Source organism: Haliotis rufescens, unplaced genomic scaffold (genome assembly GCF_023055435.1).
Source record: "Haliotis rufescens isolate VD_foot unplaced genomic scaffold, xgHalRufe1.0.p SCAF_20, whole genome shotgun sequence".
NCBI lineage: Eukaryota > Metazoa > Mollusca > Gastropoda > Lepetellida > Haliotidae > Haliotis > Haliotis rufescens.
Window position 1 is genome coordinate 13,156,468 of NW_025963891.1, and position 14,007 is coordinate 13,170,474.

Sequence of the window (14,007 nt, forward strand, 5' to 3'; positions counted from 1 at the left end):
GGGGTTCCCATAAGCAGTAAGCAGTAAAATTTAGGGTACTTTTTCATTAAGCAGTAATTTTTCTTCTTTTTCCATAATATTGTTGCAAAAATTCCTAAATCCACCATGGCGGGACATGGGACTTTTAATTCTGCTTTCGTTTCATCCTGACAATTCATATTTCTAATACTGGGTAAAATCTCAAATTGCTGAACATTCTAGACTGGTCCCCTGCGTCAGTTGCGCAGCCTGCTTTCTGTGGCGAAGCATTTGGGTCTTGAAGACAGACTGTTTTTGACCATTTTAATCATTCTACGATAAGCAGTAAATTATTTATTTACGTTAAGCAGTTATTTTTTGGTATTTTACGTTAAGCATTTGCGATAAAAAAAGATGAATTTTACTTTTACGATTGTGTTTGAAGGGTGTTTTACGTTAAGCATTAAAACCCATCAGGAACCTCTCTAAGGTGCGTCGATGTCAACTTAGTGTTTCATTTAAAGTACTATCGTTAACACTTCCTACAGTGTTCATGGACGGTATGGATACAAAGTAGACACGATGTATGGATAACAACTTCTTTAATTATTGTAAAGACCTTAACAGTAATCAAAGAAGTTGTTGTCCATAAATTGTGTCTATTTTGTTATCTGTCAACTTCTAAGTAATGCCTATCAATCAAACAATTCATTATGGACTCAGTTTCAGCAAACATTGTTTTTATAGTGTAGGGGTCTATCCTTTGATCTCTGCTTCAGTGGGGTAGGCTAGCTGGTGGTTAACCAATGTCATTAAAATCAGATCTAGTTCTTGCTACCGCTAAACAAAGATCTGAGGATCAGGCGCCGCGATTCACTGTGCAGAGTTGCATCCCTTGGGCACGCCAGAAACCTATGATTGTGGGTTCGAATCCCGGTTCGCCCCGATTATGTTTCTAGGTTTGTCAGCACCATACACATGCTCGTGGGTTTCACCGAAGTGGTAAACGTCTTAGACCTGCATCACTTCGGGCTTTCCTCCCACATTAAGCTGACACGCCGTGATATAACTGTAATACTGTTAAAAGCGGCGTTAAACCCAACTCACTCACTCACTCACTTAAACATGTGACATTTACTCATTTGGCTCAAGCAAAGTTGAACATGGCCAGTATATAATACTCCAGGCCTGCATTCTCTATGTGTTTCTACTGCTGACTGTGAAGGAGATTGCCCATTCATCACATCACTATTCTTGTTTTCAGCTACCACCCAGCGATGTCAGCACCACCGCCACCATATTCTGCTGCGGGGCCCCCTGCTGGAGGTAGGACAACGACAGTGTAGTCACAGTGTATGGTGTAGTCACAGTATATGGTGTAGACAATGACAGTGTAGTCACAGTATATGGTGTAGACACAGTATATGGTGTAGTCACAGTATATGGTGTAGTCACAGTATATGGTGTAGTCACAGTATATGGTGTAGACACAGTATATGGTGTAGACACAGTATATGGTGTAGACACAGTATATGGTGTAGACACAGTATATGGTGTAGTCACAGTATATGGTGTAGACAATGACAGTGTAGTCACAGTATATGGTGTAGACAATGACAGTGTAGTCACAGTATATGGTGTAGACACAGTATATGGTGTAGTCACAGTATATGGTGTAGACACAGTATATGGTGTAGACACAGTATATGGTGTAGACACAGTCTATGGTGTAGACACAGTATATGGTGTAGACACAGTATATGGTGTAGTCACAGTATATGGTGTAGACACAGTATATGGTGTAGACAACGACAGTGTAGTCACAGTATATGGTGTAGTCACAGTATATGGTGTAGTCACAGTGTATGGTGTAGTCACAGTATATGGTGTAGACAATGACAGTGTAGTCACAGTATATGGTGTAGACACAGTATATGGTGTAGTCACAGTATATGGTGTAGACAACGACAGTGTAGTCACAGTATATGGTGTAGTCACAGTATATGGTGTAGTCACAGTGTATGGTGTAGTCACAGTATATGGTGTAGACAATGACAGTGTAGTCACAGTATATGGTGTAGACACAGTATATGGTGTAGTCACAGTATATGGTGTAGACACAGTATATGGTGTAGACAATGACAGTGTAGTCACAGTATATGGTGTAGACACAGTATATGGTGTAGACAATGACAGTGTAGTCACAGTATATGGTGTAGTCACAGTATATGGTGTAGTCACAGTATATGGTGTAGTCACAGTATATGGTGTAGACACAGTATATGGTGTAGACACAGTATATGGTGTAGACACAGTATATGGTGTAGTCACAGTATATGGTGTAGACAATGACAGTGTAGTCACAGTATATGGTGTAGTCACAGTATATGGTGTAGTCAATGACAGTGTAGACACAGTATATGGTGTAGACACAGTATATGGTGTAGACACAGTATATGGTGTAGACACAGTATATGGTGTAGACACAGTATATGGTGTAGACACAGTATATGGTGTAGTCACAGTATATGGTGTAGTCACAGTATATGGTGTAGACACAGTATATGGTGTAGACACAGTATATGGTGTAGTCACAGTATATGGTGTAGACAATGACAGTGTAGTCACAGTATATGGTGTAGTCACAGTATATGGTGTAGTCACAGTATATGGTGTAGTCACAGTATATGGTGTAGTCACAGTATATGGTGTAGACAATGACAGTGTAGTCACAGTATATGGTGTAGTCACAGTATATGGTGTAGTCACAGTATATGGTGTAGTCACAGTATATGGTGTAGACAATGACAGTGTAGTCACAGTATATGGTGTAGTCACAGTATATGGTGTAGTCACAGTATATGGTGTAGACACAGTATATGGTGTAGTCACAGTATATGGTGTAGACAATGACAGTGTAGTCACAGTATATGGTGTAGTCACAGTATATGGTGTAGTCACAGTATATGGTGTAGACACAGTATATGGTGTAGTCACAGTATATGGTGTAGACAATGACAGTGTAGTCACAGTATATGGTGTAGTCACAGTATATGGTGTAGTCACAGTATATGGTGTAGTCACAGTATATGGTGTAGACACAGTATATGGTTTAGTCAACGACAGTGTAGTCACAGTATATGGTGTAGTCACAGTATATGGTGTAGTCACAGTATATGGTGTAGTCACAGTATATGGTGTAGTCACAGTATATGGTGTAGTCACAGTATATGGTGGTCACAGTATATGGTGTAGTCACAGTATATGGTGTAGTCACAGTATATGGTGTAGTCACAGTATATGGTGTAGTCACAGTATATGGTGTAGACAATGACAGTGTAGTCACAGTATATGGTGTAGACACAGTATATGGTGTAGTCACAGTATATGGTGTAGACACAGTATATGGTGTAGACACAGTATATGGTGTAGTCACAGTATATGGTGTAGTCACAGTATATGGTGTAGACACAGTATATGGTGTAGACACAGTATATGGTGTAGACACAGTATATGGTGTAGTCACAGTATATGGTGTAGACACAGTATATGGTGTAGACACAGTATATGGTGTAGTCACAGTATATGGTGTAGTCACAGTATATGGTGTAGTCACAGTATATGGTGTAGTCACAGTATATGGTGTAGTCACAGTATATGGTGTAGTCACAGTGTATGGTGTAGTCACAGTATATGGTGTAGACAATGACAGTGTAGTCACAGTATATGGTGTAGACACAGTATATGGTGTAGTCACAGTTTATGGTGTAGACAACGACAGTGTAGTCACAGTATATGGTGTAGTCACAGTATATGGTGTAGTCACAGTGTATGGTGTAGTCACAGTATATGGTGTAGACAATGACAGTGTAGTCACAGTATATGGTGTAGACACAGTATATGGTGTAGTCACAGTATATGGTGTAGACACAGTATATGGTGTAGACAATGACAGTGTAGTCACAGTATATGGTGTAGACACAGTATATGGTGTAGACAATGACAGTGTAGTCACAGTATATGGTGTAGTCACAGTATATGGTGTAGTCACAGTATATGGTGTAGTCACAGTATATGGTGTAGACACAGTATATGGTGTAGACACAGTATATGGTGTAGACACAGTATATGGTGTAGTCACAGTATATGGTGTAGACAATGACAGTGTAGTCACAGTATATGGTGTAGTCACAGTATATGGTGTAGTCAATGACAGTGTAGACACAGTATATGGTGTAGACAGAGTATATGGTGTAGACACAGTATATGGTGTAGACACAGTATATGGTGTAGACACAGTATATGGTGTAGTCACAGTATATGGTGTAGTCACAGTATATGGTGTAGTCACAGTATATGGTGTAGACACAGTATATGGTGTAGACACAGTATATGGTGTAGTCACAGTATATGGTGTAGACAATGACAGTGTAGTCACAGTATATGGTGTAGTCACAGTATATGGTGTAGTCACAGTATATGGTGTAGTCACAGTATATGGTGTAGTCACAGTATATGGTGTAGTCACAGTATATCGTGTAGACAATGACAGTGTAGTCACAGTATATGGTGTAGTCACAGTATATGGTGTAGTCACAGTATATGGTGTAGTCACAGTATATGGTGTAGACAATGACAGTGTAGTCACAGTATATGGTGTAGTCACAGTATATGGTGTAGTCACAGTATATGGTGTAGACACAGTATATGGTGTAGTCACAGTATATGGTGTAGACAATGACAGTGTAGTCACAGTATATGGTGTAGTCACAGTATATGGTGTAGTCACAGTATATGGTGTAGACACAGTATATGGTGTAGTCACAGTATATGGTGTAGACAATGACAGTGTAGTCACAGTATATGGTGTAGTCACAGTATATGGTGTAGTCACAGTATATGGTGTAGTCACAGTATATGGTGTAGACACAGTATATGGTTTAGTCAACGACAGTGTAGTCACAGTATATGGTGTAGTCACAGTATATGGTGTAGTCACAGTATATGGTGTAGTCACAGTATATGGTGTAGTCACAGTATATGGTGTAGTCACAGTATATGGTGTAGTCACAGTATATGGTGGTCACAGTATATGGTGTAGTCACAGTATATGGTGTAGTCACAGTATATGGTGTAGTCACAGTATATGGTGTAGTCACAGTATATGGTGTAGACAATGACAGTGTAGTCACAGTATATGGTGTAGACACAGTATATGGTGTAGTCACAGTATATGGTGTAGACACAGTATATGGTGTAGACACAGTATATGGTGTAGTCACAGTATATGGTGTAGTCACAGTATATGGTGTAGACACAGTATATGGTGTAGACACAGTATATGGTGTAGACACAGTATATGGTGTAGTCACAGTATATGGTGTAGACACAGTATATGGTGTAGACACAGTATATGGTGTAGTCACAGTATATGGTGTAGTCACAGTATATGGTGTAGTCACAGTATATGGTGTAGTCACAGTATATGGTGTAGTCACAGTATATGGTGTAGTCACAGTATATGGTGTAGTCACAGTATATGGTGTAGTCACAGTATATGGTGTAGTCACAGTATATGGTGTAGTCACAGTATATGGTGTAGACACAGTATATGGTGTAGTCACAGTATATGGTGTAGTCACAGTATATGGTGTAGTCAATGACAGTGTAGTCACAGTATATGGTGTAGTCACAGTATATGGTGTAGTCACAGTATATGGTGTAGTCACAGTATATGGTGTAGTCACAGTATATGGTGTAGACAATGACAGTGTAGTCACAGTATATGGTGTAGTCACAGTATATGGTGTAGACACAGTATATGGTGTAGTCACAGTATATGGTGTAGACAATGACAGTGTAGTCACAGTATATGGTGTAGACACAGTATATGGTGTAGTCACAGTATATGGTGTAGTCACAGTATATGGTGTAGACACAGTATATGGTGTAGTCACAGTATATGGTGTAGACACAGTATATGGTGTAGTCACAGTATATGGTGTAGTCACAGTATATGGTGTAGACACAGTATATGGTGTAGTCACAGTATATGGTGTAGACACAGTATATGGTGTAGTCACAGTATATGGTGTAGTCACAGTATATGGTGTAGACACAGTATATGGTGTAGACACAGTATATGGTGTAGACACAGTATATGGTGTAGTCACAGTATATGGTGTAGACAATGACAGGGTAGACACAGTATATGGTGTAGTCACAGTATATGGTGTAGACAATGACAGGGTAGACACAGTATATGGTGTAGTCACAGTATATGGTGTAGTCACAGTATATGGTGTAGACAATGACAGGGTAGACACAGTATATGGTGTAGTCACAGTATATGGTGTAGACACAGTATATGGTGTAGTCACAGTGTATGGTGTAGTCACAGTATATGGTGTATAAACGACAGTGTAGTCACAGTATATGGTGTAGACACAGTATATGGTGTATAAACGACAGTGTAGTCACAGTATATGGTGTAGACACAGTATATGGTGTAGTCACAGTATATGGTGTAGTCACAGTATATGGTGTAGACACAGTATATGGTGTAGTCACAGTATATGGTGTAGTCACAGTATATGGTGTAGACACAGTATATGGTGTAGTCACAGTATATGGTGTAGTCACAGTATATGGTGTAGACACAGTATATGGTGTAGACACAGTATATGGTGTAGTCACAGTGTATGGTGTAGTCACAGTATATGGTGTATAAACGACAGTGTAGTCACAGTATATGGTGTAGACACAGTATATGGTGTAGTCACAGTATATGGTGTAGTCACAGTATATGGTGTAGACACAGTATATGGTGTAGTCACAGTATATGGTGTAGTCACAGTATATGGTGTAGTCACAGTATATGGTGTAGACAATGACAGTGTAGTCACAGTATATGGTGTAGTCACAGTATATGGTGTAGTCACAGTATATGGTGTAGTCACAGTATATGGTGTAGTCACAGTATATGGTGTAGTCACAGTATATGGTGTAGTCACAGTGTATGGTGTAGTCACAGTATATGGTGTAGTCACAGTATATGGTGTAGTCACAGTATATGGTGTAGTCACAGTATATGGTGTAGTCACAGTATATGGTGTAGACACAGTATATGGTGTAGTCACAGTATATGGTGTAGTCACAGTATATGGTGTAGACACAGTATATGGTGTAGTCACAGTATATGGTGTAGTCACAGTATATGGTGTAGACACAGTATATGGTGTATAAACGACAGTGTAGTCACAGTATATGGTGTAGTCACAGTATATGGTGTAGTCACAGTATATGGTGTAGTCACAGTGTATGGTGTAGACACAGTATATGGTGTAGTCACAGTATATGGTGTAGTCACAGTATATGGTGTAGACAATGACAGTGTAGACACAGTATATGGTGTAGACACAGTATATGGTGTAGACACAGTATATGGTGTAGACACAGTATATGGTGTAGTCACTATATGGTGTAGTCACAGTATATGGTGTAGTCACAGTATATGGTGTAGTCACAGTGTATGGTGTAGTCACAGTATATGGTGTAGTCACAGTATATGGTGTAGACACAGTATATGGTGTAGTCACAGTATATGGTGTAGTCACAGTGTATGGTGTAGACACAGTATATGGTGTAGACACAGTATATGGTGTAGACACAGTATATGGTGTAGACACAGTATATGGTGTAGACACAGTATATGGTGTAGACACAGTATATGGTGTAGACACAGTATATGGTGTAGACACAGTATATGGTGTAGACACAGTATATGGTGTAGACACAGTATATGGTGTAGACACAGTATATGGTGTAGTCACAGTGTATGGTGTAGTCACAGTGTATGGTGTAGTCACAGTATATGGTGTAGTCACAGTATATGGTGTAGTCACAGTATATGGTGTAGTCACAGTATATGGTGTAGTCACAGTATATGGTGTAGTCACAGTGTATGGTGTAGACACAGTATATGGTGTAGTCACAGTATATGGTGTAGACACAGTATATGGTGTAGACACAGTATATGGTGTAGTCACAGTATATGGTGTAGACACAGTATATGGTGTAGTCACAGTATATGGTGTAGTCACAGTATATGGTGTAGACACAGTATATGGTGTAGTCACAGTATATGGTGTAGTCACAGTATATGGTGTAGACAATGACAGTGTAGACACAGTGTATGGTGTAGTCACAGTATATGGTGTAGTCACAGTATATGGTGTAGACAATGACAGTGTAGACACAGTATATGGTGTAGACACAGTATATGGTGTAGACACAGTATATGGTGTAGACACAGTATATGGTGTAGTCACAGTATATGGTGTAGTCACAGTATATGGTGTAGTCACAGTATATGGTGTAGTCACAGTGTATGGTGTAGTCACAGTGTATGGTGTAGACACAGTATATGGTGTATAAACGACAGTGTAGTCACAGTATATGGTGTAGTCACAGTATATGGTGTAGACACAGTATATGGTGTAGTCACAGTATATGGTGTAGTCACAGTATATGGTGTAGTCACAGTATATGGTGTAGTCACAGTGTATGGTGTAGTCACAGTGTATGGTGTAGTCACAGTATATGGTGTAGACACAGTATATGGTGTATAAACGACAGTGTAGTCACAGTATATGGTGTAGTCACAGTATATGGTGTAGTCACAGTATATGGTGTAGTCACAGTATATGGTGTAGTCACAGCATATGGTGTAGACACAGTATATGGTGTAGTCACAGTATATGGTGTAGACAACGACAGTGTAGTCACAGTATATGGTGTAGTCACAGTATATGGTGTAGTCACAGTATATGGTGTAGACACAGTATATGGTGTAGTCACAGTATATGGTGTAGTCACAGTATATGGTGTAGACACAGTATATGGTGTAGTCACAGTATATGGTGTAGTCACAGTATATGGTGTAGACACAGTATATGGTGTAGTCACAGTATATGGTGTAGTCACAGTATATGGTGTAGTCACAGTATATGGTGTAGTCACAGTATATGGTGTAGTCACAGTATATGGTGTAGTCACAGTATATGGTGTAGTCACAGTATGTGGTGTAGACACAGTATATGGTGTAGACACAGTATATGGTGTAGACACAGTATATGGTGTAGTCACAGTATATGGTGTAGACACAGTATATGGTGTAGACACAGTATATGGTGTAGTCACAGTATATGGTGTAGTCACAGTATATGGTGTAGACACAGTATATGGTGTAGTCACAGTATATGGTGTAGACACAGTATATGGTGTAGACACAGTATATGGTGTAGACAATGACAGTGTAGTCACAGTATATGGTGTAGTCACAGTATATGGTGTAGACACAGTATATGGTGTAGACAATGACAGTGTAGTCACAGTATATGGTGTAGACACAGTATATGGTGTAGACACAGTATATGGTGTAGACAATGACAGTGTAGTCACAGTATATGGTGTAGTCACAGTATATGGTGTAGACACAGTATATGGTGTAGTCACAGTATATGGTGTAGACACAGTATATGGTGTAGTCACAGTATATGGTGTAGTCACAGTATATGGTGTAGACACAGTATATGGTGTAGTCACAGTATATGGTGTAGTCACAGTATATGGTGTAGACACAGTATATGGTGTAGTCACAGTATATGGTGTAGACACAGTATATGGTGTAGACACAGTATATGGTGTAGTCACAGTATATGGTGTAGTCACAGTATATGGTGTAGACAATGACAGTGTAGTCACAGTATATGGTGTAGTCACAGTATATGGTGTAGTCACAGTATATGGTGTAGTCACAGTATATGGTGTAGACACAGTATATGGTGTAGTCACAGTATATGGTGTAGACACAGTATATGGTGTAGTCACAGTATATGGTGTAGACACAGTATATGGTGTAGACACAGTATATGGTGTAGACACAGTATATGGTGTAGTCACAGTATATGGTGTAGTCACAGTATATGGTGTAGACACAGTATATGGTGTAGTCACAGTATATGGTGTAGTCACAGTATATGGTGTAGACACAGTATATGGTGTAGTCACAGTATATGGTGTAGACACAGTATATGGTGTAGACACAGTATATGGTGTAGTCACAGTATATGGTGTAGTCACAGTATATGGTGTAGTCACAGTATATGGTGTAGACAATGACAGTGTAGACACAGTATATGGTGTAGTCACAGTATATGGTGTAGTCACAGTATATGGTGTAGTCACAGTATATGGTGTAGACACAGTATATGGTGTAGACACAGTATATGGTGTAGACACAGTATATGGTGTAGTCACAGTATATGGTGTAGTCACAGTGTATGGTGTAGACACAGTATATGGTGTAGACACAGTATATGGTGTAGACACAGTATATGGTGTAGACACAGTATATGGTGTAGTCACAGTGTATGGTGTAGTCACAGTATATGGTGTATAAACGACAGTGTAGTCACAGTATATGGTGTAGTCACAGTATATGGTGTAGTCACAGTATATGGTGTAGACACAGTATATGGTGTAGACACAGTATATGGTGTAGTCACAGTATATGGTGTAGACAATGACAGTGTAGTCACAGTATATGGTGTAGACACAGTATATGGTGTAGTCACAGTATATGGTGTAGTCACAGTATATGGTGTAGTCACAGTATATGGTGTAGACACAGTATATGGTGTAGTCACAGTATATGGTGTAGACACAGTATATGGTGTAGTCACAGTATATGGTGTAGACAATGACAGTGTAGACACAGTATATGGTGTAGTCACAGTATATGGTGTAGTCACAGTATATGGTGTAGACACAGTATATGGTGTAGTCACAGTATATGGTGTAGTCACAGTATATGGTGTAGACAATGACAGTGTAGTCACAGTATATGGTGTAGTCACAGTATATGGTGTAGTCACAGTATATGGTGTAGTCACAGTATATGGTGTAGTCACAGTATATGGTGTAGTCACAGTATATGGTGTAGACACAGTATATGGTGTAGACAATGACAGTGTAGACACAGTATATGGTGTAGACACAGTATATGGTGTAGTCACAGTATATGGTGTAGACACAGTAAATGGTGTAGACAATGACAGTGTAGACACAGTATATGGTGTAGTCACAGTATATGGTGTAGTCACAGTATATGGTGTAGACACAGTATATGGTGTAGACACAGTATATGGTGTAGACACAGTATATGGTGTAGACACAGTATATGGTGTAGTCACAGTATATGGTGTAGTCACAGTATATGGTGTAGACACAGTATATGGTGTAGACAATGACAGTGTAGACACAGTATATGGTGTAGACACAGTATATGGTGTAGTCACAGTATATGGTGTAGACAATGACAGTGTAGACACAGTATATGGTGTAGACACAGTATATTGTGTAGTCACAGTATATGGTGTAGACACAGTATATGGTGTAGACACAGTATATGGTGTAGACACAGTATATGGTGTAGACACAGTATATGGTGTAGACACAGTATATGGTGTAGTCACAGTATATGGTGTAGACACAGTATATGGTGTAGTCACAGTATATGGTGTAGACACAGTATATGGTGTAGACAATGACAGTGTAGACACAGTATATGGTGTAGACACAGTATATGGTGTAGTATATGGTGTAGTCACAGTATATGGTGTAGTCACAGTATATGGTGTAGACACAGTATATGGTGTAGACACAGTATATGGTGTAGACACAGTATATGGTGTAGTCACAGTATATGGTGTAGACAATGACAGTGTAGACACAGTATATGGTGTAGACACAGTGTATGGTGTAGTCACAGTATATTGTGTAGACACAGTATATGGTGTAGACACAGTATATGGTGTAGTCACAGTATATGGTGTAGTCACAGCATATGGTGTAGACACAGTGTATGGTGTAGTCACAGTATATGGTGTAGACACAGTATATGGTGTAGACACAGTATATGGTGTAGACACAGTATATGGTGTAGACACAGTATATGGTGTAGTCACAGTATATGGTGTAGACACAGTATATGGTGTAGTCACAGTATATGGTGTATTCACAGTATATGGTGTAGTCAATGACAGTGTAGACATAGTATATGGTGTAGACACAGTATATGGTGTAGTCACAGTATATGGTGTAGACACAGTATATGGTGTAGTCACAGTATATGATGTAGTCACAGTATATGGTGTAGACAATGACAGTGTAGACACAGTATATGGTGTAGACACAGTATATGGTGTAGACAATGACAGTGTAGACACAGTATATGGTGTAGTCACAGTATATGGTGTAGACACAGTATATGGTGTAGACACAGTATATGGTGTAGTCACAGTATATGGTGTAGTCACAGTATATGGTGTAGTCACAGTATATGGTGTAGTCACAGTGTATGGTGTAGACAATGACAGTGTAGTCACAGTATATGGTGTAGACACAGTATATGGTGTAGTCACAGTATATGATGTAGACACAGTATATGGTGTAGACACAGTATATGGTGTAGACACAGTATATGGTGTAGTCACAGTATATGGTGTAGACAATGACAGTGTAGACACAGTATATGGTGTAGACACAGTATATGGTGTAGACAATGACAGTGTAGACACAGTATATGGTGTAGTCACAGTATATGGTGTAGTCACAGTGTATGGTGTAGACAATGACAGTGTAGTCACAGTATATGGTGTAGACACAGTATATGGTGTAGTCACAGTATATGATGTAGACACAGTATATGGTGTAGACACAGTATATGGTGTAGACACAGTATATGGTGTAGTCACAGTATATGGTGTAGACAATGACAGTGTAGACACAGTATATGGTGTAGACACAGTATATGGTGTAGACACAGTATATGGTGTAGTCACAGTATATGGTGTAGACAATGACAGTGTAGACACGGTGTAAGGTGTAGACACAGTATATGGTGTAGACACAGTATATGGTGTAGACAATGACAGTGTAGACACAGTGTAAGGTGTAGTCACAGTATATGATGTAGACACAGTATATGGTGTAGTCACAGTATGTGGTGTAGACACAGTATATGGTGTAGTCACAGTATATGGTGTAGTCACAGTATATGGTGTAGACAACGACAGTGTAGTCACAGTATATGGTGTAGACAATGACAGTGTAGTCACAGTATATGGTGTAGACACAGTATATGGTGTAGTCACAGTATATGGTGTAGACAATGACAGTGTAGTCACAGTATATGGTGTAGACACAGTATATGGTGTAGTCACAGTATATGGTGTAGTCACAGTATATGGTGTAGACAATGACAGGGTAGACACAGTGTAAGGTGTAGACACAGTATATGGTGTAGACACAGTATATGGTGTAGACACAGTATATGGTGTAGACACAGTATACGGTGTAGTCACAGTATATGGTGTAGACACAGTATATGGTGTAGTCACAGTATATGGTGTAGTCACAGTATATGGTGTAGTCACAGTATGTGGTGTAGACACAGTATATGGTGTAGACACAGTATATGGTGTAGACACAGTATATGGTGTAGTCACAGTATATGGTGTAGACACAGTATATGGTGTAGACACAGTATATGGTGTAGTCACAGTATATGGTGTAGTCACAGTATATGGTGTAGACACAGTATATGGTGTAGTCACAGTATATGGTGTAGACACAGTATATGGTGTAGACACAGTATATGGTGTAGACAATGACAGTGTAGTCACAGTATATGGTGTAGTCACAGTATATGGTGTAGACACAGTATATGGTGTAGACAATGACAGTGTAGTCACAGTATATGGTGTAGACACAGTATATGGTGTAGACACAGTATATGGTGTAGACAATGACAGTGTAGTCACAGTATATGGTGTAGTCACAGTATATGGTGTAGACACAGTATATGGTGTAGTCACAGTATATGGTGTAGACACAGTATATGGTGTAGTCACAGTATATGGTGTAGTCACAGTATATGGTGTAGACACAGTATATGGTGTAGTCACAGTATATGGTGTAGTCACA

General features: G+C 39.4%; 1 protein-coding gene across 2 annotated transcripts in view; it reads left to right on the plus strand.

The window, feature by feature from the left end:
- Window positions 1-14,007, plus strand: part of LOC124132066 (brain protein I3-like) — a 28,627-nt gene that overhangs the window by 1,029 nt on the left and 13,591 nt on the right. For both annotated transcript variants that reach the window (XM_046495697.2, XM_046495706.2), the window contains exon 2: window positions 1,223-1,284. In XM_046495697.2, the coding sequence (XP_046351653.1) occupies window positions 1,236-1,284 (49 nt within the window). In that variant the 5' untranslated portion in view covers window positions 1,223-1,235. The remainder of the gene's footprint in view (window positions 1-1,222; window positions 1,285-14,007) is intronic.